This window comes from Aulonocara sp. 'chitande type north' Nkhata Bay, linkage group LG16, assembly GCF_057382095.1.
Source record: "Aulonocara sp. 'chitande type north' Nkhata Bay isolate Kocher_YH1m ecotype deep benthic linkage group LG16, A_spYH_male_GT1.1, whole genome shotgun sequence".
NCBI lineage: Eukaryota > Metazoa > Chordata > Actinopteri > Cichliformes > Cichlidae > Aulonocara > Aulonocara sp. 'chitande type north' Nkhata Bay.
Genome location: NC_141359.1, coordinates 10,525,327 through 10,547,209, shown reverse-complemented (window position 1 = coordinate 10,547,209; position 21,883 = coordinate 10,525,327). Strand labels below are relative to the sequence as shown.

General features: G+C 41.3%; 2 protein-coding genes across 2 annotated transcripts; both read right to left on the bottom strand.

Annotated features, from left to right (window-relative positions):
• Positions 1-1,212: 1,212 nt before the first annotated feature.
• Positions 1,213-2,154, bottom strand: LOC147311015 (olfactory receptor 13C2-like). Its single transcript, XM_086265949.1, has one exon. It carries the CDS (start codon positions 2,143-2,145, stop codon positions 1,213-1,215), a length of 933 nt encoding a protein of 310 aa, XP_086122075.1. The 5' UTR covers positions 2,146-2,154.
• Positions 2,155-9,805: 7,651 nt separating this feature from the next.
• LOC147311014 (olfactory receptor 6N2-like) lies at positions 9,806-10,708 on the bottom strand. Its single transcript, XM_086266010.1, has one exon. The coding sequence runs from the start codon at positions 10,703-10,705 to the stop codon at positions 9,806-9,808; it is 900 nt and encodes a 299-aa protein (XP_086122136.1). The 5' UTR covers positions 10,706-10,708.
• Positions 10,709-21,883: the final 11,175 nt, after the last annotated feature.

Genomic DNA, 21,883 nt, shown 5'->3' with positions numbered 1-21,883 from the left:
CTGGGGGTGGGCGTCCGGGTACACACCGGCTCACTCCTTGGCGGCCGCTTGTCGGGGCCTGGGGCCTGGGGCTCGCTCGGGCCCCTTTGGAGGTGGGGTGCCCCCGGCCTCTCGGCCTAGGGCTCGGTCACTCAGGTGCAGCTGGGGGCCGGCGGAGCTCACGGGCGCGTCACTGCAACCCCCCCTGGCTTCTGCTCCGCGGCTGCTGAGTGAGCCCTCATCTGGGACTCTCCTCAGCTCTTACTGGAACAGTGGCGCGGCTGCCCCTCTGTTGGTCTTCCATGGTCTCTTGTGTTCTGGGGGCCTCTGGATGTCTGGAGTTTTGATCTCCTCCATACCCGCTTCACACCCTGGAGGATGGGGCTGTGGCCCCCCCACACTCCCTAGCAGATCATTACATGGAGAAACCTTTGGAATGCAAGCATGCTGATCCACACAGGTATGCACACATGGGTATTCACAGACGCGGACTAAAGCTTTCTTGGCTGCTGCCTCAAAGCACACTGTGCGCTGTCTATCTTGCGTGCTGCACAATATCGTTTATTACTTAGTAAATACTGATATCTATGACTAGCTAGTTTATTGTGATGGTGCTTTGTTTTCTCTATTATTATGTTGCTCTTTGTTGTTTGCTGTCTCCTCTGTTTGTTTGTTTGTTTGTTTGTTTGTTTGTTTTTTCTCCATACAGGTGACCCAGGAGTTTTTTTTTTTTTTTGTCTCTCTTCCCCCCCCTTCTCACCGTCTCTTCTCCCCTTGGGTTTTCTTTCTTTCTCTCCCCCTCTCTCTCTCATTCATTCCCCCTGTCCTATTTATTAAAAAAAAAAAAAAAAAAAAAAAAAAAAAAAAAAATGACAAAGGATGAACTGAAGCTCTGCCATCACGTAATGTCGCATACTGCTGTTTCTGATGTCATTTAAAAAAAAAAAAAAAAAAAAAAAAAAAAGATTGATTACTCTGTTAGACTTGTAATTATGAGAAACTAAAGAAAAACTTGTTGAGGAATAGTATATTTACAAAATAAACTTAGAACATGTTTGTCCTATTATCAGTATGGACTTAATACACCAACAGTAAATCATAGCAATAATTTATGAATAATTAAATAAGTAAAAATGACATTTTTATGTTTTACTTTTTGATTATGTTAAAAAGTGTTTTCAGTAATTTCAGCAAACTGATTACATAACAATTAAGGCACATTAGCATTGATAGTTAATACACGATGATTCTGGCATGACAAAAGAATCTTTTTAGCTGTTTAGAAATTTCCTTCATTTTGAGCCCATAAATGAATGGATTAAACAATGGATGATAGAGCACTATTTGTAATGTCATTAGTAATCGTGCAGCTTTTGGAAAATCTGATTCCACTCGAGCTATGCTTACATCATAGATACTTAAACAGGAAATACTGATTAAAACTAACAGATGGGGTAAACAGGTCTCTGCAGCTTTCTTCCTAATTTCTTTGCAACTTTGATATGAGATGATAAAAATGTTCGTATAAGTGAAAACTATGAAGAGCACAGGAAGTATTATAAGATCTATTAAAGCAACCACTCCAAATACAATAATTAATCTTGACTTTACACACAGAAGAGTGTAAACTGCATTATTACAAAATATTCCCTTTAAATTAAAGTTACACAATGTTGCTTCAGCACTCCCTATTGCTTGGATTGCAATATGAACAGCAGGTATAAGCCAAGATACGACCAGGAAAATGATCACAGTGGTTTTGTTCATGATAGTTGGATATTCAAGAGGTTTACAAATAGCCACATATCTGTCATAGGCCATGGCTGCCAAGAGAAAGAACTCTGAACTGCCTAAAGTGTAAAATATAAAAAACTGAAAGAGACAGGCTGAATATGTTATGACTTGTTTTTCAGATAAAAAGTCAATCAGAAGTTTTGGGTAAATAGTTGTGCTGTAAAGGAGACAGTTCAGCAGCAAAGCTGCAATGAAAATGTACATAGGCTCATGAAGGTTTTTATGAATCCAGATCACATACACGATGGTAGAATTACTGCATATTATTATAATGTATAATGTAAAGATAATACAAAAATAAACATATCTGTACTTGTTAACCTCAATGTATCCATCTAGAGTTACATATGTGGTATTTAACTCCTCATCCATGAATTAAAAAAAATGCTACAAAATAAATATATAGCAGCATAAAGATATCAGAACTTCAAATACAAGTACACTCATCAATCAAATGCTTATAGTGAATCATATGTATGTGGACTGAAGAAGAGTTTTATTGGTTTGCTTCAACCTTGAGGGAGCTGAACTGTGAAAGTCAGTTACATCATTGTTCAGCCTCTTTTACTTGAGGCTTTAGTAGTTAGAGCTAATGGATCATAAGTTGCAGCTAACAATGACAATGATCAGCCAACTTCTATTAATCTAGTATAGAATTTTAATAATGTAGCAAGATTTTATTGTTGAGTGTATCCTGGCTTTTTTGCACTCGGGTCCATATCTTATTTCATAAGGAGTTTTTATTTGGTTTCCAGTTTAGGTGGTGTGGTTTTATGCCTTGTGTACATTTTCAGTGAAAAAAAAACTTGGATAACTACCATACTAAATAATAATAATAATAATAATAAACATCACAACAAGAGAATGAGAATCAATCCAAAACACCAAGATAACTGACACACAAAGTACCAGAGAAACAAAGAATAATCCATGATGCAAAAGTGAACCAAAACATAATAAACTCGAAATACTGGGTCCAACGGACCCAGAACCGTGACAGTACCCCCCCTCAAAGGGCTGGCTCCCGACAGCCCCAAACAAAAAAAGCATAAAGCACCAGGCCAGGGCGGGCGGAGGGGGTCCAGGACGGAGGGACAGAGACCAAACAAAAAACAAGGAGCTCTAGAGTCCACGAAGAGTTCAGGGGGCCGACCGTGCACACGGCAACGGCGGCGACGGGCGAACAGTTCCGGAGGCCGACCGTGCACACGGCAACGGGCGGCGACGGGCGAACAGTTCCGGAGGCCGACCACTTGGAAGGCAGTGGCGGCCACTGAGCAGGTCCGGAGGGCGGCCGCGATGCCAGCGGCGGCGACAAACCCTTTCCGGAGGCCGTCCTCGAAGGCCATGATGCCACCTAATAGGCCCGGAAAACGGCCGGCAGAGGCGAGGCGGAACGGGTCGAGCTGGCTCTGACGGCGGTATGGCAAGCGCAGGACCAGACGAAGTCGAAGGCGGAGCCGAGGCCGGACCAGGCGTGGATGAAGACACGGAGGCCGGACCAGGCGTGGATGAAGACACGGAGGCCGGACCAGGCGTGGATGAAGACACGGAGGCCGGACCAGGCGTGGATGAAGGGACGGCTGCGGAACCTGACGGCAGCGGGACGGCTGCGGAACCTGACGGCAGCGGGACGGCTGCGGATGATGATGTAAAAGTCGCGGGGGACGATTCAGCAGGTGATGGCTGAACCAATTTCCCCGGACCATCAGCAGGTGTGAGGATGTGCTGGCTGGGTCCCCCAGGACCCTCAGCTAACGAGGCGTGGTGCTGGGTGGGCTCCTCAGACCCTCCAGCGGACGTGGCTTGAGGCTGGACGGGCGACTCGGGCCCTCCAGCGGACGTGGCTTGAGGCTGGACGGGCGACTCGGGCCCTCCAGCGGACGAAACATGAGGCCGGCTGGGTTCTCCCGAACCCCCAGCGGACGAAACATGAGGCTGGCTGGGCTCCTCGGGCCCTCCAGCTGGAGCAGATGCAGGGCCAGAGGCAATAGGGACCCCTGACTGAGGGCGAAGATGAGAGGCTGATTTAGCAGATGACAACGCCAATGATTCCTTCACTAACTGAACTACTGACTGGGTTATGGATTGCAACAAAGCTTGCAACAAATCTGATTGTGGTTGCGACTGAGCTATGAATAACGGGGGTGAAGACTGAGCTACGGGTGACGTAATTTGAGATGAAAGCGGTAGTGGAGTAGGTGACAGGGCTACAGGTGGCTGCTGATCAGGGGACACTGTAAACTGAGCTGAAGGTGGCTGCTGATCAGGGGACACTGTAAACTGAGCTGAAGGTGGCTGCTGATCAGCTGACTGAACTGAAGGTGGCTGCTGATCAGAAAACTGAGCTGGGAACTGCCATAAAGGTTGTAGTGATGGTGGTTGTGATGGTGACTGAGCTAATCCTCCTGAGCCTTCTGAACACGACAAAAACTGCTGGAAGGGCTCACCTGAGCCTCCAGCTGACACAGGAACGGGTGCCGGCACCAGCTGAACACCAAACCCTTCCACCCGAGGAACTGAAACGGGTGGAGGGGAACGCTGGGCCCGAGCTACCCTAGGAGCAGAAACAGGAGGAGAGAGAAGCTCAGGAATGGTCTCAAAATGCCCAATATTGCCAACTGGGTCTGAGCATATAGTCTTAGCAGAGTGGGCAACCTCAGAAACATTCAACTGGGACACAGAACAGTCCCTGGGAAGAGCCACGGTCTTAATAGATTGTAGAGAGGTGCAACTAGAGTCCTTAAATGTCCTTGGGGAACAGACAGCCCCTTCCTTCAGAGAGCCTGAGTTACAGCCTGAAATTTCTGTCCCTACCAACTGCCTGCGCCCTTGCTGAAAAGTACATGGCTGAAAGGCTGGCTTAGAAACATTAACCACCTCCCTTTCAGCTGACTTGAAAACAGAACTTGAAGCCTCCAGAAATTTCACAGCAGTTTGAACATTTCTCCCCCCAGATTTAAGTGGCGTAGTCTTATTCATTTTAACACTAGGTTCAGATTGGGCAGAATGAAAACAGGTTCTTAAATCCTCAGAGCAGGGGTTCACAGGGTTAACAAACACAGACTCAACTACCTTTAAGTTAGTAGATTTAGATTCACTTGAATGGCAGGTAGTCTTCAGAATCTTAGGGGTAGATTTATTGTTTGTTATGTTCAAGAGTTCAGGAGGAGCATGAGAAAGACAGTCTTTGTTGCTCACCACTGCTGACTGTCCAGAGGAAGCGGAGCGACGGCTGCGTGAGCGTCGCTCACTCTGGGAAGAGGGAGGTAAGCCAGACTGCGAATCCTCCTGCAGACCGGGCCGAAAGTCTTTCGGTGGGCCGGGCTGGGACGAAGAGGCGGGAAGTTTGTGTAGCTCCGAACGTGGAAGTCCCAAAAACAAAGCAAAGGATTGCAGTGGAGTAAGCCCAGTGTCTTCCACCACATAATCCTTCTTTCGTCGCTGCTTGCCCCTCCTGCAGGGCCTGAATTCGGAGAGCAGCGGTGGAGTGACACCAGAAAACGGAGGAGCTACTGCCGTCGAGGGAGAGCGCTTGGCCCCTCGCATCCCTGATGGAACAGCTGATGGAACGGCGGTAGCCATCGCAGTTTGGAAGCTGCGGGGCCCACCCAGAGCCAAACGAGACCCATCGAATGGTGACTCGTGCTCCCAGGCACACCTAGCCCCCTGCCTCTCCCTCTCCTTGAGGAAGGTGGAGACTGCGGGTCGCCGATACCGTACGGAGTCTGCTAGATCCATACTGGTCGCGTCGTTCTGTCAGGGCTCTGTGTGCGGGCAGGCAGAGATGAGGATCCAAATGCAGGACTCGAACACAGAATTGTAACTCACAAAACCTCAGCTTTATTGCTGGCAGGAAAACAAACATGAAGTGAGGATGGACCACTGAGACCAAGGACACACAGGCATAATCTGAGGGTACGACGCGACACTGGGCAAGGGAAAACACAGGGCTTAAATACACAGGGTAGTAATGAGGAAATGGGCCACAGAAGGGAGACACAGCTGGGAGAGATCAGGGCTAACGAGACATGGGGAACAAAGCTGCACACACTAACATAAGACAAAGACTTTCACAATAAAACAGGAAACATGAATCACAACTCAGAGACATGGACTCAACACAGAGACAGAAAATGAAACATGGAACTGAACTATACATGAAACCACCATTCCTAAAACATGGATAATAGAAACATGAAACTCTAATAATAATAATAATAATAATAAACATCACAACAAGAGAATGAGAAACAATCCAAAACACCAAGATAACTGAAACACAAAGTACCAGAGAAACAAAGAATAATCCATGATGCAAAAGTGAACCAAAACATAATAAACTCGAAATACTGGGTCCAACGGACCCAGAACCGTGACAACAACATCACTAAGTGCTACTAGAAAAGTGTGTAACTTTACTCTGCAAGGGATATTTTGTAATAAGTCAATTTACAAACTTCATTGTGTGAGTTCAAGAGTTTTGGCTATTTATGGTGTGAATGTTTTGCTCAATATTGTATTTTTTCCCATGCTCTACATAGTTTTCACTTACACAAAGATACTTATAATATCTTATCAAAGCTGTAGAGAAGTCAGGAAAAAAGCTACACAGACCTGCTTACCTCACCTGCTGGTTTTATTCAACTATTCATTCTTCTGTACATGTGAAGTTATTATACTTCGACTGGAATCTGATATTTCACAGACTGTACGTTTAATAATGACTTTGCAAGTGGTTTTATATCATCCACTGTTTAATCCAATCATATATGGACTAAAAATGAAATACATTTCTAAACACCTAAAGAGATTGTTCTGCTAAGAAAAAAGTATAGTGAGATGTTTGATTTTGATCCCTGAAACAGATTTATTGTTTATTTCATCAGATATTCTTTATATTGATATATCTCCTATATAAATATTGATTTATCTCTCTTTGTACTTAACAATTTTTCTTTTATCTATTTATTTAACAATCTCTCACTTTGTGTGAGAATCAACATTTTGTTCATGTGATGAACTCTTCTGTTACAAATTGGTGAGGACTTCTACACTAACAGTCACATTTATAGCTACGTGTTGACAGACTTTTCAAAATCATCTGCAATAGAAAAAAGTAAAGACAAAAAGAAAATTAATTAAGAAAGCAGCTCTTCAAGTGGGCACTGATAGGAAAAGAAACATAGCTGTTGATAATAATGCAGATTTGGGTCCTGCTGTTAAATGAAACCTTCCCCTTGTATATGTAAGTATTCTTTTGCCATGTTATCAGACTGTAGAGTGACAAATTAGTCAAACATAATAAGAGTAGCACATGGGTGTAGAATTGCTAGCTAACAACAAGCTTGTAATACAGTGTGTTTTCACCATTGTTTTTTCCTGAAATTGGCTTTATTTTGGTATTAAATCAATTTGTTCTAGAAGTAATTAGTGTTACCTTAAAACTTCACACATCACCTACAGCAAAGTGCAAAAGCAACCCAAGAGTTCCTTATGGCAAAGAAATTATGTTAATGTTAAGATATTTTAAGCTCTTGGAGAGATGGTTGAACCTTTGTGTCCTTAAAAGACCAGAAAAGTTTTCTGGTGTCGAATATATTTACTAATAAAAGCTTGAGGAGCTTAAGGGTCCTGTGCAGCATCCTTGCTGTTATTTGGACTGCACTTTTCTGGACAGAGATCTGGGATGTCCTTCACTACCCCAAGTCCTAAAATTACTATGTGAAACACTGTTTCTTTCACCCTCCACATCTTCTCACGTTCCTCTCTCAGCCCTTGGTACTTCTAAAGCTTCTCATGTTCCTTCTTCCTAGTGTTGCTATCACTTGGTAACACCACAGTACATCTATCACTACAGCTAATAGACCCCATTCCAACAGTACTGCTCAGAGAGGTCCTACCTTAAAGTATACCTCAGTCTTAAATATGGGCATACCACAGGCCTTTAAAGTGGACATGAAACACTTCATTTATAGAGGCTAATTTACATGATGGAGCCCAGCTCTCACAAACTGACACAGTGTGTGTTGCTGGATTTAGGAAAATAGTGCTTAAAACGCTAAAGAAGCTAACTAGAGTCCATGATCGTCTGGCAGCACAAATGAACAGGTCACCACCATGAGGGAGAGGTCGCCACACCACATGATCCTGCTAAGATGAACAGACATATGGCTCAATACACAGAAGGGAATAAGCAGGAATTCCAGAGAAACAACACACCAGCTACTGGTACAAGGTACCCAATACTGCAAGACCAGGTTCAGCAACTTATGCATCACCTGGATTGGCAAGAAAGCCTATGACTCGATGCCCCACACACAGATCTTGGAACGCATAGATTTGTACAAGATAAAAAGGACACTAAGAGCCTGAATCAGAAATTTGATGGGGATGTGGCGAACTTCAAGCCTATAGCACAAGTCGCCATCAAGTGCGGGATTTATCAAGGAGATGCGCTGTCCCCACTCGTGTTCTACATATGCCTGAAACCCCTGAGTCATTGACTGTAACAACATCGGAATGTAATTTGTACTGGAAAAATGTAGTTGGATGTACCTGGGAATCCCACAAACAAATAACCATGAAGAAACTGCTAGGAAAGCCAGTCTCCAGCAGTGTTGATTGCCTGTTGTCTCTGGTCCTCTGGGACTCACCCTTTGGCAGTGGGCAACCCATCTGGGCCTTCCTGATAAAAAATATCTAATATAGTAGAATAGAATAGAATAGAATAGAATAGAATAGAATAGAATAAACCTTTATTATCCCATGGATAACAGATTTTGACATAGATTGTTACACAACTGTACACACAGTAGCTTTTTCACATTTTAGTTCAAAAACCAGAACCTCAGAGATACATACTTCATCAATCTTAAAAAGTGAACATTTGATAAATGCCACAGCCAAAACTTCACCCTGGCCACTTTCTCTGGGCCAATTAAAACAATCATAAAGGGAGGGCATAGTTCACCAACTAGGCAGTCCTCTCCAGAGTTTATTCACATTTCTGTTAAAAATATAAAACTATCAAGGGCTCTAACATTAAAAAGACTAAACTTAGCAAGGTGAATGGAGGTAGCAAAGAAACTGTAGGTTGTAGATGAACAACATTTAAAAAACTGGATGAGACAAGAGATTCCCTACGCCTTGCAAAAACTGTCCTATTAGTTATTAAGGCCAAAATACCAAAAACGTCACTTGAGGGTTCAAGTCCAGCTGTATTGTATATCAGTCTATTATAATCAACAGGTATGGTTGTTCATGCCTGAGGTTTTTGTTTGTTTGTTTGTTTTTGTTTTGTGTTTTGATACTGCATTCTGTGTCAGTGAAGGGCCTGTACTATTTCTTCAATTGGTTAATACTCTGCGTAGAAGCCTGGCTGGTCCTGAAGGCCTCTATAGATTGAAATCATCTCAACAGAGACTTCAGGTTACACCCATGCCTTACAGAACAAAAATAGTAAAACTGACCAAATAAAGGATCCTTTCCAGAAAATGAAAGTGAACTACTAGCTAAACTACATTTTCTTGCACTCCAAAAGAAAACAAACTGGAAAGAAAATCCAGATATATAGTTTTCAACTGTAAAATAAAACGTATTTTGAGGTGTCTGAACTGTATGTAACACAAGATTGTAATGGAATTTCATTTACACAGAGCCACAAGATAAAAAGTGACTGGCATGATAACTGTCTCATTTTTTAAGTACTCGACCTTATGTTACTCTACTTCATCCCTTTTTCATTTCTCTTGATGTTGTGTTAGTATCCATTAAGAAGGATATTCACGTTTAATTTCATTGTGAAAATCAATAGGGGCAATCACATTAGATGAAACTATTAACAAATGTATTATTAATGAGGAGAGTGATATCAAACATTCATTTTAATATTTGTTTACGTTTCATTTTGGTTTTTAAATAGTGATCAATTCTCAGTTGTAGGAGGAAAACATTAAGCCAGTTTTCATAAAATTCATAAAAAATGAGTAATAAAAAAAGACTATAAATTAATAAATTGGTTTGCTTGCAATTAACTGAACAGTATTTTGAGGTGTTTAGAAATTTCTTTCATCTTTAGTCCATATATTATTGGATTACAAAGAGGGTTATATGTTACAAACTGTAATGTCATTATAAAACGTGCAGTTTTAGGAAACTCTGATTCCAGTCTAACTATAACCATATCATACGTAAGCAAACAAGAATAGTTCATTAGAACTAGCACATGAGGCAAACAGGTTTGTGCAGCTTTTTTTCTGACATTTCCACAACTCTGATAGGCAACTATAATTATCTTTATGTATGTAAAAAGTATAAAAAACATAGGAGAAATTGCAACATTAAATAGAACAACCATACCATATATAGATAATTCTCTTGAATTGACACAATAAAGATAGTTGGCCGAATTGTTACAAAAAATACCTTTCAGAGTAAAGTTACAGAGTGGTGTATTTGCATTTCCTGCTATTGGCACTGCAACCTGAATAGCAGGTAAAAACCAGCACAAAAGCAGGAAAAGATTGACTCTTGTTCTTCTCATTATAGAAGGATATTGCAAAGGTTTACATATAGACACATATCTGTCATAAGCCATAGCTGACAGCAGTAAGAATTCTGAGCAACTTAAGGCATAAAACAGGAATACTTGAAAGAGACAGGCTTGATACAAAATAATCTGTTTTTCAGATAAGAAGTCAATCAAAAGCTTTGGGTAGATGACAGTGCTCAAAACAACAGAATTCACTAACAAAGCAGCAATGAAAATATACATAGGCTCATGAAGGCTTTTTTGAACTACGATAAGCCACACAATAGTGGAATTGCTGCAAATTATTAGACCGTATACCATAAACATAATTACAAAATAAATATATCTGTATTTCTCCACTTCCACATGACCACCAAAAGTTATATATGTTATATTCATTTCAGCATTTGTGAAGATCAGAAACTGAACTAAAATGTAAAACAGGTAGAACGAGTAACAAACAGTGTATATAAAATATTTGTTTTATGTAGATTGTCTTATTGATAGCTACCTAAACTTGGTGTGTGTTCATTTTTTAAAAGTGAACAACTCAAGTTACATCAAATATATAATGAAACTTCAGTCTCTATGGATCTCATTAAACCGTCCACATGGACTTGCTACTATGTTGACCACTTTAAGAGAGTGTTAGCTGTTAGACCTTACCTACATGGGTGCACATTCTTTTTTTATCTTCCGAACCACACTTTGCACTTTGAAAAAAAAAATTCAGCGTTAGGTGCACTAAACACAACAAACCATGCGATTCTCATAAGTAAATGTATTTTAAGAAAATTCTATTGCTTATAGGAATTTATTATAGAGAGCAAAACACTTGGAAAAGGTAGTAAAAAAGTGTGGGCTCTAAATAATGGAACACTTTGGTTTTGTCAGTCTATTCTGCCACAAAGAAACTACAGCCTTTATAGAGTTTGCAATAATAGGCCCAAATTTGTTGTTGTTGCTGAGCTTTTTGGTGTGTATATTGTGGTACTGCCTTAGCGGATTCAATCATTTTCCATGCAGTAGAAGCCTCGTGAACAACCCCCTAAGCACCCTGATTTTGAATGACCAGTAGTAAAACTCGAAGTACTGCCAAACCACCAAGTAATTTGGCCTGCTGCAATGTTGACAAACGTATCCTAGGCCTTTTCCCATTCAAAATAAATTTAGACACCACAGAGTGTATATCCTTAAAGTAAGTCAGAGGAGGGAGGAGTGGCAACATGAATAAAAGGAAATTAAGACATAACAGTATGTTCATTTTGACTGTGCTGAGGCCATAGTCTTAGTGTTAGGCAGGTCAACGCTGCATAATATAGCTGAGTGAGCAGATGTCAAGATTGGCTGAATAGAGGTCAGCCAATCCAAATTAAGTAGCGCAGAGCCGAACCAATCACAGCCGCAGCGTCACGTCGCGTGACTTGTTACGTACAGCACAAGTGCCAAGCCGCACATGTGTATTTGTTTGGGAAGCAGCCAGCCACCGTACCTCCCGGGTAATGGAGGAAATGAGTGTGCCGACTAGAAAAATCAACCGAGCGTGACCGAAGGTTACCGAAGAGAAAACAGATGATGGTTCCAATGCCGGAGAGATTGTCGAACGGAAGAGCCATAGAAGTTCCGTAGTGTGAAGGTATTTCGGCTATTTAAAGTCTGACAAAAAACAGAGTAGCGTTCACTGTAAATTGTGCCGAAAGCAAGTCTGGAAATACAATAAACTGGTGCATGCGTCACACTGTGCGCCACGTTATTGTTTCGGTGAAATGAATTTCTACAATACTGTTACTGTTAATTCTACTCTCTGCAGTGTTTAAATGCTTACATATACACACAGTTACTGTCCCTCCACACTTACGACTCGGTTCTGCTTCTATGCCCCAGCTTTGTTTACTTTTTCCCACCGAGGCTTCTAGACTTCTGATTGGCCAACATTTCTGCACGGTTAGGACTCTAGCTCCACCTGCTGCTTTGGCATGTTCATAGCAGCGTTTTCCTTCATTTCTGCCTTTATGTGTGGACGGGATTATTTTTTAAAACGAAAATGGAAAATCTCCGTTTTCAAAAATACCCGTGTACGTGTGGACGTAGCCTCAGTCTCTGACTGGAAGCGCTAATTCGTCATTCGGCTTTTGTCAGACTAAAGTAACTGTTAAAACTGTTTGAAAAGCTAAGCTATACAACAAGGAGAGATTGAGAATTTCCTTTTAGTTCTCAGTTTATTTGATATTGACAAAAGTTAGTCAGTTTTGTCTGTTCTTCTGTAAAACAAACTAAGATTTATTTTTAGAATTAATATTTTGTTTCTAAGTGGAATTGACAATTTAGTAGTCTGTTTCGTTTGTTCTATTTTGAAACTTAAATGCTTTAGCGGCTGCCTTGTGTGTAGTTTGCAATATTTGCCTTTATTTATCTGAAAAAGTCTCATGTTCCTTAAGTACATCTACCCTGTTGAACTTATTATGGGAAATAAATATTTAAATAAAAACAAGCTGCTGATTATTTCACATTTTACTTGTGAGCAACGGCACATTTAAATCTTACAAATATAGTTATTTGGCTTATATCGTGATATATATCGTTATCGCCTGAAATGAAAAAAACATATCGTGATATGAAAAAATCTTATATCGCCCAGCTCTAGAGACGATGAGAGATTAGATGCTGCATCTGGATTAGATTTATCAATAACAGGGTTGATGGCGGCATTGCAGTCACCTCCCAACAGTAAGAATGATCATTGTGTTCTAATAACAGGGCTGTACTGGGACAAAAAATCGGCCTGGGTATTTTGACTAGAGACCGGCCCACCACGTATTATAGGAAAAACTATAAAGCCTTTGGATGAAAAGAAACGCTGTTGTGACAGTGATGTACACTGTCTTTTTGGTATATGTATGATTTCTATACATTTTACGTCATACTAAAAACTTTGGTTGTAAGATTCAGATAATTATTTATGGTGTTATTTGTTCATAACTTCCCTTCAACTCATCCATGTCACCTAAAAGATAAACCTGTTTCTCCATCACATGTTCAGCTCTGATGATTCAGTAAAGACATCTCCTGGTTTTATCTTCATGTTTCCCTCTCACCATATATCATGACCAGCAGCTTTTACAACTGTGGCAGTAGCAAACATCAACTGTTACTAGAAATTAATATTAAATAATTTCTAACAACAGCTTATCACGCTTAAATGTGCTGCTGTTGTTTAGCGCAACATCCGCTGGTTTCCTCTTTCTGGAGCAAAGTGGGCGATAAACAAACAAGAGAGAAGAAGAGGCAGCTGACAGCGTAAAGACACAGAATAACTCCAACGTTGTGTCTTTTTTCCATTCTAGCTGAAGTACGGGACAAACTGTGTTCCTTTTCAGCTCAATACGAAAAACGTAATATTTTCTCTGAATACGGGACAATTCCGTTTTTTACGGGACGGTTGGCAACTCTACTAACAAACCTTATGAATAAAATAAAGTTCACTATCATTAACATCATAGCACCCACCCAGCTGTATAGAAACTCCGTCATGCTAGCTAGTATGCAGTATGAGCAGTGTTGGGAAGGTTACTTTTAAAATGCATTCCATTACAGAATACAGAATACATGCCCCAAAATGTATTCTGTAATGTATTCCGTTACGTTACTCAATGACAGTAACGTATTCTGAATACTTTGGATTACTTAATATATTATCATGCTTTTTACAACAACGTGAATGTACTATTGCTGTGTGATTTATTACTATTACTGAAGGTCCGCGACTCCGAACTGTAGTAAAGGGACCTCTGACTAATACGGCGGGGTCCCTGTCGGTTCATAGCCGAAAACTAGCTTTACTTTGTTGTGTGGGTCAACTTTTCTTGCGAGAGACAGAGAGAGGTGTTGAAAGGCTGCTCCAACGGAACTTATTGTTTCGGAGGAAAACACGAACACGGTGTACAGTCGAGTCTTAATAGCTTACTTACAACTGGGCACGTCAGGCACTCTTCTTGGCTGCAGTGGTTATTATTATATTTACATGCTTCCAGCTCCCGTTTTTCCTCGATGACAACTCGTACCTTTCCACTCCCCTTTTTCTCCCTCCTCGCGCTCACAGACCCATAACGTGTATGGCAGTCCATTCTCCCTGCAACACGGACTACACTGCCCATGATGCTACATTCTTTAGAGCTATGCTTGTAGCATTCTGCCTGTTAACTTAGCACAACAACAACAACAACGAAAAGGCGCTCTCTCACCCAGGAAACACACAGTCGCAGAGAGAGAGAGAGAGAGAGCACGCGCGCGTCTCCCTGTAACCATGGCAACCATAACGCTGCCGCCTGGAACAACAGAACGTAGCTGTCAAACAAAACCCAAACAGTCCTGACCCGCGACAATATGAAACAGGAAAATACCGCCGTGTAATCCATTTATTTCAACAAAGTAACTGTATTCTGAATACCACCTTTTTAAATGGTAACTGTAACGGAATACAGTTACTCATATTTTGTATTTTAAATACGTAACGGCAGTACATGTATTCCGTTACTCCCCAACACTGAGTATGAGTTATAGTAACTGACGGTAAAAAGTCAGCACAATGAAAATAAACTACACCTAAACTTGGTTTATATCTGACCCAGATAGAATGCAGGTCATAACTTCTTACCTGAAGTTCAGTTCACCTGACAGTCGGACCAGCGGCTGCCTTGGGTCTCTCCTCCTGCCTCCCCTTTCCCTCATCCACCTGCTGGCCTTTATGGAAGCTCCGCCATAGCCACCATCAAACAACTGAGTTATTTTTACACATCGGCCAGCATCTGGCCAATCCACCACCTTTAATTGTTCATACCGTTACCAAAAAAAAAAAAAAATTGGCCTCTGCCCATAAAAATGAAAAATCACTATCGGCGGGCTGATGGCCAGTCCAGCTATGTCTAATAGTGTCTTGGCAATATAGATAAAAAGTCTCTGTCTGGCTCATTTGGAAAGTATACAGATACAAATGCTAGTTTGTGATTTACAATACTGCCAGTGATAAGGGCCAGCCAGCCATTTTTATTATTTGTGCTATACCTGATGGGGAAGTTGAATTTCCTCTTCAGCAAGATACAAACATCCTTGGGTTTATTTGTTGCACAGGATGAAGCTGTTAATTTGTTTTTTGTTTTTTTGTTGGTTTTTTGCCTGTCCCGTTTGGCTCTTTTGCCATCAGAATTCTTGTCTAAAGGCAAAGAAAGATGCCCAACGGATTTACTTTACCAAATTGACCATACCAGCCTTGCCGTAATGGTCCATTTGATTCACCTTTTATTGTTTATTTTATTTTCACTTGCTGAATACGGGACAGACTTGACTGGGGGAAAGAAGGGGAGAAAGAAAGAGGGAAAGAGAAACAGCTGAGAAGAGGGACGGGGGAGAAGGGCAAAAAACATAAACCAACAGAACGGGCAGAAAAAGAAAAAAAAAGAAAATGCATATATCGATCACCTGGATCACCTGTTGAGAAAGAAAAAAGAAAACAAGCAGAAGAGAACAAGAGTAATAGAATAAACAGCATCACAATGATATATGGGAATATGACAGTAAATACTAAATATTAAACATTATTGTGCAGCACATAAGATCAACAGAACACAGTGTGCTTTGAGGTAGGAGCCAAAAAGGGTGTAGTTTGTGGGTGTGATCACCCGTGTGTACACCTGTGAGCATGGACGCGCTTGTTTTTTTTTTTTTTAAAGGTTCCTTCATGTAATGATCTGCTAGAGGGTGTGGGGGGGCCACAGCCCCGTCCTCCAGGGCATGAAGCAGGTATGGAGGAGATCAAAACTCCAGACATCCAGAGGCCCCCAGAACACAAGAGACCAAGGAAGACCAACAGAGGGGCAGCTGCGCCACTGTCCCAGAGAGAGCTGAGGAGAGTCCCAGATGAGGGGTCACTCAGCAGCCGCGGAGCAGAAGCCAGGGGGGGTTGCAGTGACGCGCCCGTGAGCTCCGCCGGCAGCCAGCTGTGCCTGAGTGACCGAGCCCCAGGCCGAGAGGCTGGGGGCACCCCACCCCCGAAGTGGCCCGACCGAGCCCCAGCTCGAAGCTGTTAATTTGTAATGTTTGTTTTTTAAACCTAACACATCACATTGTCTGAGACGTTTTTTGAATTAGACCAGTTCTTAAAATCATCTCAAACAAAAAAGAAGAAAAAGTAAAATATTTTATGTTCATTGTTTCTGTTCTTACTGTTGTTTAATGAAAGTGAAACAAGATCAATATATTTATTTAAACAACAAAAAAAGGGACACAAATTTATATATTTGTTCTGGTTAAACAAGGGTTAAGTTTCTCCGAGGGTTGATGAGCTCTGATGAGAGCCTATTGTTATACTCTGCGGTGTCTGTGGCATCGGTGCTCTCATCGCATGCGATGGAGTAAAAATCAAAAGCACAGCTTTATCAGACAGTTGCAGTTATATGTTGGCTAACGAGTCTTCAATCCGTCGCACAACTGGATTTCTGGACATGCTGACGTTGTTGAAGTCCTGCACTTTTTCCGGGCATATTATTTCCGTGACTTTAACGAGGCCGTGTTTTATGAGGTCTCCATCTGAAAAAGGCTTGCCATGTCTTGCGATGGGTTGGGTGACCTCATAGCTGGCTATTGTAGCCTTTTCCTGGACAACCGCGGGCCAAGTTTGGACACCCCTCATCTACAACCTACAATTTCTTTGCCACCTCCATTCACCTTGCTAAGTTTAGTCTTTTTAATGTTAGACCACTTGATAATATAACTTATTTTTAAATTATTTAAATGAATAAACTCTGGAGAGGACTGCCTAGTTGGTGAACTATGCCCTCCCTTTATGATTGTTTTAATTGGCCCAGAGAAAGTGGCCAGGGTGAAGTTTTGGCTGTGGCATTTATCAAATGTTCACTTTTTAAGATTGATGAAGTATGTATCTCTGAGGTTCTGGTTTTTGAACTAAAATGTGAAAAAGCTACTGTATGTACAGTTATGTAACAATCTATGTAAAAAATCTGTTATCCATGGGATAATAAAGGTTTATTCTATTCTATTCTATTCTATTCTACTATATTAGATATTTTTTATCAGGAAGGCCCAGATGGGTTGCCCACTGCCAAAGGGTGAATCCCAGAGGACCAGAGGCAACAGGCAGTCAACACTGCTGGAGACTGGCTTTCCTAGCAGTTTCTTCATGGTTATTTGTTCGTGGGATTCCCAGGTACATCCAACTACATTTTTCCAGTACAAATTACATTCCGATGTTATTACTGTCAATGACTCAGGGGTTTCAGGCATATGTAGAACACGAGTGGGGACAGCGCATCTCCTTGGTAAATCCCGCACTTGATGGCGACTTGTGCTATAGGCTTGAAGTTCGCCACATCCCCATCAAATTTCTGATTCAGGCTCTTAGTGTCCTTTTTATCTTGTACAAATCTATGCGTTCCAAGATCTGTGTGTGGGGCATCGAGTCATAGGCTTTCTTGTCAATCCAGGTGATGCATAAGTTGCTGAGCCTGGTCTTGTAGTATTGGGTACCTTGTACCAGTAGCTGGTGTGTTGTTTCTCTGGAATTCCTGCTTATTCCCTTCTGTGTATTGAGCCATATGTCTGTTCATCTTAGCAGGGTCATGTGGTGTGGCGACCTCTCCCTCATGGTGGTGACCTCATGTGCTGCCAGACGATCATGGACTCTAGTTAGCTTCTTTAGCGTTTTAAGCACTATTTTCCTAAATCCAGCAACACACACTGTGTCAGTTTGTGAGAGCTGGGCTCCATCATGTAAATTAGCCTCTATAAATGAAGTGTTTCGTGTCCACTTTAAAGGCCTGTGGTATGTAGCCCATATTTAAGACTGAGGTATACTTTAAGGTAGGACCTCTCTGAGCAGTACTGTTGGAATGGGGTCTATTAGCTGTAGTGATAGATGTACTGTGGTGTTACCAAGTGATAGCAACTCCAGGAAGAAGGAACATGAGAAGCTTTAGAAGTACCAAGGGCTGAGAGAGGAACGTGAGAAGATGTGGAGGGTGAAAGAAACAGTGTTTCACATAGTAATTTTAGGACTTGGGGTAGTGAAGGACATCCCAGATCTCTGTCCAGAAAAGTGCAGTCCAAATAACAGCAAGGATGCTGCACAGGACCCTTAAGCTCCTCAAGCTTATATTAGTAAATATATTAGACACCAGAGAACTTTGACTTCGGTTAACTTAACTACTAATAATGTAGGTATAGTTGTCTGTTGTTTACAAACCCTCAGATACAATGATATACTGGCTGCCATGAAGAGGACCAGATGATGGGGGAAAAAACACACACACAAAAAAGAAAAGAAAAAACCACAACAAACTTCATTTGTTGTCATTTTCCAGTGCTCTGAATATATTTCTTTTAAGGATACTGTTGCGAGATCGATCAACTTTAGACCAGACAACAAACTACGGAGGCTCCGGAAAAGTGCAATCAAACGATGAGTTTTATTATCACAGGAGAACAACCAACCGTCAGCATATGGATTGTTTTGCTCTGACAAGAATACATTGGGTTCTGGTTTTATAGGACAAAATATCACACCTACGTCAATACAGTTCAAAAATACATGGTGACAGACGGGCAAAAGTTCAATTCGTGCAGACAAGGGTACATCACGTACATATAACCTTACACCGACATATAACTTCTCCTTTCTACATTACTTGCCTTTTAAGGTAATAACTTCAGGTCTTAGCATCTCTGAGAGCTAATAATGGACCCTCGTCATTAATTACTAAGTAGAGTACTTTAGCAGCCAGTCTCAAACTGAAGTAGAAGACGCTTAGGCCTTCACTCAAACCTGCTACTAGATTAATATGTGTATTGTAAGCATGCATGCAATTAACCTGCTATGTTCTCATCTCCCCTCAGCATGTATCATCTGGACACTCTCACCAGTGAAGCTTAAAACCTTCTAGAATGGAACATCAACTCTAACCAAGCACATTTATGCATTGTGTATAAAATGAACTCAACCTATAAAAAATAGAAAGGTCAATGTGAAGACAGACATATTCAATGCAATATAAACCCTGTAGGAAATATTACTGATAAATGATACTGTGAAACATGTTATTAATACATTCTTCATAAGGCAGATTATATGGTAGCAATAAAAGAATCTCTGAATCCCAACATTACAAAGGTTCAACAATCTCACCAGCAGCACATCTTAACATAAACACCATTCCTTTGCCACAAAAAAGTCTTGGGTTGCTTTTGCACTTTGCTGTAGGTGATGTGTGAAGTTTTAAGGTAACACTAAAGTACTTCTAGAAAGAAACTGTATTAATACCAAAATAAAGCCAATTTCAGGAAAAAACAATGGTGAAAACACACTGTATTACAAGCATGTTGTTAGCTAGAAATTCTACACCCATGTGCTACTCTTATGTTTTATTAATTTGTCACTCTACAGTCTGATAACATGGCAAAAGAATGCTTACATATACAAGGGGAAGGTTTCATTTAACAGCAGGATCCAAATCTGCATTATTATCAACAGCTATGTTTCTTTTTTTCTTTCTCTTTTTTTTTCTTTTTTTTTTCCTGTCCCGTTTGGTTCTTTTGCCATCAGAATTATTGTCTAAAGGCAAAGAAAGATGCCCAACGGATTTACTTTACCAAATGGACCATCCCAGCCTTGCCGTAATGGTCCATTTGATTCACCTTTTATTGTTTATTTTATTTTATTTTACTTGTTAAGTATGGGACAGACTTGACCGGGGAAAAGAAAAGGGACAATGAAAGAGGGAAAGAAAAACAGCAGGGAAGAGGGACGGGGATAAAGGGCAAAAAACAATAAAATAAGCAGACAAAAAATACATAGATCAATCACCTGGATCACCTGTTGAGAAAGAAAAAAGAGAAAATAAGCAGAAGAAAAAAAAAAGAGCAACATAATAAACAACATCACGATGATCTATGGGAATGTAACAGTAAATACTAAATATTAAACATTATTGTGCAGCACGTAAGATCGACAGCGCACAGTGTGCTTTGAAGTAGGAGCCAAAAAGGGTGTAGTTTGTATGTGTGATCACCCGTGTGTACACTTGTGAGCATGAGCGCGGTTGTTTTTAAAAGGTTCCTTCATGTAATGATCTGCTAGAGGGTGTGGGGAGCCACAGCCCCATCCTCCAGGGCATGAAGCAGGTATGGAGGAGATCAAGACTCCAGACATCCAGAGGCCCCCAGAACACAAGAGACCAAGGAAGACCAACAGAGGGGCAGCCGCGCCACTGTCCCAGAAAGAGCTGAGGAGAGTCCCGGATGAGGGTCACTCAGTATCCGCGGAGCAGAGGCCAGGGGGGATTGCAGTGACGTGCCCGTGAGCTCCGCCGGCAGCCAGCTGCATGTGCTACTCTTATATTTTTTATTATGTTTGACTAATTTGTCACTCTACAGTCTGATAACATGGCAAAAGAATACTTACATATACAAGGGGAAGGTTTCATTTAACAGCAGGACCCAAATCTGCATTATTATCAACAGCTATGTTTCTTTTCCTATCAGTGCCCACTTGAAGAGCTGCCTTCATTTTCTTTTTGTCTTTACTTTTTTCTATTGCAGATGATTTTGAAAAGTCTGTCAACATGTAGCTATAAATGTGACTGTTAGTGTAGAAGTCCTCACCAATTTATAAAAGAGGAGTTCATCACATCAATAAAATGTTGATTCTCACACAAAGTGAGAGATTGTTAAATAAATAAGTAAAAGTAAAATTGTTAAGTACAAAGAGATATAAATCAATATTTATAACTGAAGAATGCAATGGTTTTTAGATTTCATTGGACTGTCTTGAACAAAGTGGACATTGGCTGGGTGGCCAAGCCAGGAATGCATAGATAATCAAGCGTCTAAAACACTGTGCTGCCGAGCAGAATTTCAACAAGTTAGCATCTTGTCAGGACCATACTGTTTGTTAGTTAGAAGCATACCACTGCAACAGGCCAGACTTAGACAGTGAAGTATTAGCCAAACCTGAAGCAGCTAACTTCAGTTTGGTTTCACCTCTAGGTTCAATTGAGGAACCATCCTGCATTGTCTGAAATGTCCAACTCAGGATGCAGCTAGGATAGATGTTTTCACTGTGAAAGAGAGGACATTTTTACCCATTTGTGAACATTTTCATCATGCATTCTAGATTAATTTAGTTACTGGTCTATTAAAAAACAAATTATCATGGTCCAGGTGAGTGCTGGGTTTTTACACAATGCTGGGATCCCCCTTCGGCAGAGACTCCAATCAGCCTTCACACCTGACTGCAATCAAGTCACCGGTATTTAAGTCCAGCATTCACAACAGACCTCTGCCAGATCTATACCTAACTCATTTTAGTGCTAGGCCGTCAAGCTCTCGTTAAATCCTTTAATGTTTTGTGGTTTTGCTCATGCAGTTGGATAGTGTAGTGGTAAGATTACACACCTTCGGAAAGGGAATCGCATGTTCGATTTCCACCCAGTATAAGGGTCCTGGCTAGACCTCCCATGCTAAATCCAAGCCCTGGAATGGCACGGCTACGTCTGCAGCTCAGACACAAAT